Source organism: Fulmarus glacialis, unplaced genomic scaffold (genome assembly GCF_000690835.1).
Source record: "Fulmarus glacialis isolate BGI_N327 unplaced genomic scaffold, ASM69083v1 scaffold5307, whole genome shotgun sequence".
Taxonomy (NCBI): domain Eukaryota; kingdom Metazoa; phylum Chordata; class Aves; order Procellariiformes; family Procellariidae; genus Fulmarus; species Fulmarus glacialis.
In genome coordinates, this window is record NW_009222450.1 from 1 (window position 1) to 4,439 (window position 4,439).

Below are 4,439 nucleotides of genomic sequence, written 5' to 3' on the forward strand. Positions count from 1 at the left end.
TCGGTCCGGGGGCTCTGCCGGGGGCTCTGCGGGGCCCGGCACGACCAGCGGCGCTGCCCCTGGGGAGGGAAGGGCGCAGGGAAGCGCCGAGCGGAGAAGGGAAATGCTGTCTGTAGCCGAGTTTCCCTGGGGGGTTCCCCTCTCGGTCCTTAAAAATAACTCCGAGGAAACGGTATGGGGTCGGGAGGGGGAAGGTCTCTTTCTTTTAATCCGGCCTTAATGAGAGGTTCTGCTTTTCAAAGGGTATGTGACTACTATACTGGAAGACGCGAAAATTTACTCGAGTCATGCGAAGAAATCCAGCGTCGACGCAGATGACGTGAGGTTGGCAATCCAGTGTCGAACAGACCAGTCGTTTACGTCTCCACCTCCAAGAGACGTAAGTAAAACTGTATTGATAATTGCAGAAAACGATAAAAGAGTACAGGGAGGAATGTAACCGTGTCTCTTCAGTTCTTGTTAGATATTGCAAGGCAGAAAAATCAGACGCCATTGCCGTTGATAAAGCCTTATTCTGGACCCAGGCTTCCACCCGACAGATACTGCTTGACAGCTCCCAACTACAGGCTGAAGTCCTTGCAGAAGAAGGTGAGGGCTTTGGGTAGGGAAGGATTCTCCTAATGCCCACATTGTTTGTCGGGAATGTTCTTGGAATTAGAGTTCCGCACCTCCGAAGGATACGTGTGGGCAAATGCTAACCTGTGCGTGTCAAAAGGAATGTTCTTGGAATCAGAGTTCCGCACCTCCGAAGGATACGCGTGGGCAAATGCTAACCTGTGCGTGTCAAAACAGCATTTGAAACTAGACAGTGCTCTTTATCTCTAGGAATTTGCAAGTGTTCTTACTGTTAGTTAGTTTCAAATGCAAAGTGTATTAAAAATGCATCTGTGAATCTTTTTAGCATTAAAGCAAAAGTGTCGAGTTGAATATCAGGTTGTAAAAAGCAAAAGTAAGGCTTTAGTGTAGATACTAAAGGGTATTTTGTACTTCTAGCTTAGCAATTTCTGCCTTAGAAGGAAGAGAAAAGATTTACTTTGCTTGCTGGAAAATGCTGAATGTCTCGGTGTGTAGGATTTCATATTTATTTCCCCCGTTTTAAAGAAAGAATTTTAAAAGCTGAACTTAAGGTTAGATATCAGGTATTGACATGGGACATGCCTTGATGCTAGCTGTAGAGTAGAAGAATAACTGTTAATTAAAATGTTATAGCTGTTCTTTCCAGTAGAAACTAACCTGATTGACCCGAGGGCTGTTTGCCAGATCAGCTCTTTGCCGATCTTCGGCATTATGTCACGCCCAGGAGCTCTCCAGCTCACGCTGGTGACGTTCACACCACAAAGAGTTTGAAAACTTCTGTGTTGGAATACAGATCGCGTGTTGTTGCTGTGAAATAGGCTCTCTGTGGTTTTGTAGGAACAACCATTTCTTCTTCTCGTGTTAAGAGCTGTTAATTTCTAATGGGATGCTAAACTGAATGTTCTCTCTCGACAGGTCTCTTCCTCTGCAGGAAGAATAACAGTCCCTCGCCTGAGTGTCGGTGCTGTGAGCAGCAGGCCCAGCACTCCTACTTTAGGTAAGAAACAGCTCAGTTGGGGTTTCCCAGGTTGATTTTATGAAGGAAAAAAATAGCGAAGAGTAATTTAAAGCATGCTTCAACCAGGACATGTTGGGTGCCACCTGAACTTAGTGTCGTTTGACAGCATTAGAAAAATTGAATTCATTTCAAAAAGATTATTGCAGTCTTTGGTACATATATACATTACTGACATTCTGTATTTTTATTCCTGTATTTGTGATAATTTCTACATGTGAAGAGACTATTCAAGTCACTTACATAAGTTTGAGGGTTTTTCCCCTCAACACAAGCACTACACTGAACTAAAAATAGCACTAAATAAAATCCATTTTTAAAAGGTTTGCAAAATTTATGACTGAGCATGTGCAGTGCACACATATTAGTGTGTGTGTTTGTGGCCGAGAATTTTATAGGTCTTGAGCAAATGTGCAGTTCTGCCTGAAAATCTGACGCCTGTATATCCAGTATCAATATGTTCCTGCGTGTTCCCACTACTTTGAAAATAATAGGTTCCACTTTGAAACCAAATTTATGAGTGCAAGTATTTTTTTTTTTTTTTTAATTTATCTTTTGACTGAGTTGTTTTGAATTTCAGGTACGCCTTCAGCACAAACAGTATCCGTCTCAACAAAAGTCGGCACTCCGGTGTCGCTGACCGGTCAGAGGTTCACTGTACAGATCCCGTCTTCTCAGGCAGCCGTCAAGTCAGGTAAAACACATGCTGTAAAGATCAGCAGCGCTTTTTGGTGTTCTTTGTAGCAGAACGGAAATTAATGTATAGTAATAACGTGGGAAATTACTTCATCTCTTCTGTTTTTCAGTATTTCTCGTCTTTTGTGTCTCCTTACGTAAGGCAGGCAGTTCTCTCTGGTCATTCCAGTCACTTCTAGTTTCAGTTCCCATTTCTAGCACAGTGGTGTCAGCCAGAACATACAGAGATTTCCCTTACGCCTTAACTGCCACCTCTGAGCTCGCTCGCTCTTTTGGGCTCACCCCGCTAGCATTTTCCTGTCTTCTCTACTTCGCTCTCAGGATCATTCCAGGGTTTTCAGCCCGGGATGTTCTAGCAGCACACTTCTTTATTGGATTGGAAGTTCTGTTTCAGTGTGGGAAAATCAACTGTCATTTTTTCAAGCTTTTCATTCAATGGCTTCTTTTGTTTTTTCACAGCCACACCAACTACTCCGACAGTTCAGAATGTTCTAATTAATCCTTCATTAATTGGACCAAAGAACATTCTTATTACTACAAATATGGTATCATCACAGAATACAGCTAATGAATCAAACCCCTTGAAAAGGAAGCATGAAGATGATGACGACTATGATAACTTGTGAAGAGGCTGGCTGATCCCCTTCCCTTCTTCAGTGATTCATATTGAGTCTGATAAGGTTTTTGCCAAGATTTCTTTGTAAGTGGTGTCCGAGCGTGTAAATACTCTGTTAATAGGCAGCTGGGTGTGGAGTGAGAGAGAGATCATTGCCTGTGGCAAGAGGAAAAAGCAGCTAGCCTTTTCCTGTGGCTGTTTGAACCTCAGCAGCAGCGGTGAGCACTGGTTGCTGTTACACAGGAGAACAGTCTTCGCGTCTCTTCTGTCGCCTTATTTCTAACAGACGTGTCCGTGTCTCTGAAGCCTGGTGAGCCAGGTGCTGGCAGTGCTGTCCCGTGCCAAGTAAAAGTAATTTTTAGAAAACACTGGGTGGCGTGACATAGACACTGATTTCAAATAACGTCAAAAACAGAATCCTGGGTGAGGTGGGGCGTAGCTGGGGAATATCAGCCTTTTTTTTTTTTCCCAAATACATTTGCTGCTTCTAGGTTGTTAGTTGCATACACAGTTCTCCATGTGCAGTTCCAGTGGGCCAGAAGATTATCTCTTACTGCATTCCTACTGTTAAGAGGTAGAGGAGGGGGTTTCTGGAGAACACATACTTAGGCTGACCTCCGGTATCCATTAATCCATGGTTTCTGTTGGCCCTAGCACCCACCCCAGTACCCACAACCCAAAAGTTAGAGAAGAGGTAAAATCCCAGCCAAGATTTGTTCTTTATTGATTTCCAAAGAGCTGCACTGCTGTCAGTCATCACTTTGTTAAGCTTGTGCTTACGTGTGGGTGGAACAAGATGTCGCTGTTGCTGTGGCACACAGCAGGATTGCTCGACTTGATGCCGATGGTTTTTGTGGTGTACCAAGATCCCAAGTCTGCTCTGCTAAAAGACTGAATAAATCCAATGTGGTGTTTGTTTTTAACAATGTCTCGTGGCTTTAGCTTGTAATGCATCTTTTCTCATGCTGAGCTTGACGTGACTTAGCCTGGGCAAGCTCTTGCTCAAGTTGTGGCTCAGCTGCAAATGCAAAATCGCTATCCCCCACTAAGGCCCTTAAGGTTCACACGTAATTGACTGTACCAGCTTTTAAAATGATACAGAAATGAATGCTCCCTCTTCATGACACTTTTTTTCAGGAGTGAAGTTGCCTGACGGTCCCTCGCTGTGCCCTGGGCTGGCTCCTGCGGCAGGTTCGGAGGCCGCTGTGTCTGTGCTGCTCTCCGTAACTGCTGTGTTGTTTTCAGTTTGCTTTTTCTTTTTTGAAGAAATGCTGAATAAAACTGACTTTTCGCTGTGGGAAAGGGAAGAGTATACAGGTGACAGTGTGAAGCTTTATATAAAGACTGAAGAAAAAAACTGTTCCTGGCAACACGTTAGGAAGGAAAAGCGTGTGGTGGGCGCTGCAGGGGCCGGGGTGGCACAGCCGCGGCAGGGGATGGCGCAAGGGCAGGGGCACAGCCGCCCCGGCAAAGGTGGAGGGTCCCCACGGGGTCCTGGCAGAGGTCGGGGGGGTCCTGGCCTCACCTGCCGCCCCC

At 45.0% G+C, this 4,439-nt stretch overlaps 1 protein-coding gene across 1 annotated transcript; it reads left to right on the top strand.

Annotated features, from left to right (window-relative positions):
- Window positions 1-242: 242 nt before the first annotated feature.
- On the top strand, window positions 243-2,913 carry LOC104069253 (transcription initiation factor TFIID subunit 9-like; the record flags this gene model as incomplete). Its single annotated transcript, XM_009581438.1, has 5 exons — window positions 243-379; window positions 454-588; window positions 1,492-1,573; window positions 2,172-2,285; window positions 2,747-2,913. Coding segments are annotated over 5 exons (635 nt in total), but the record flags the coding sequence as incomplete, so codon positions are not given.
- Window positions 2,914-4,439: the final 1,526 nt, after the last annotated feature.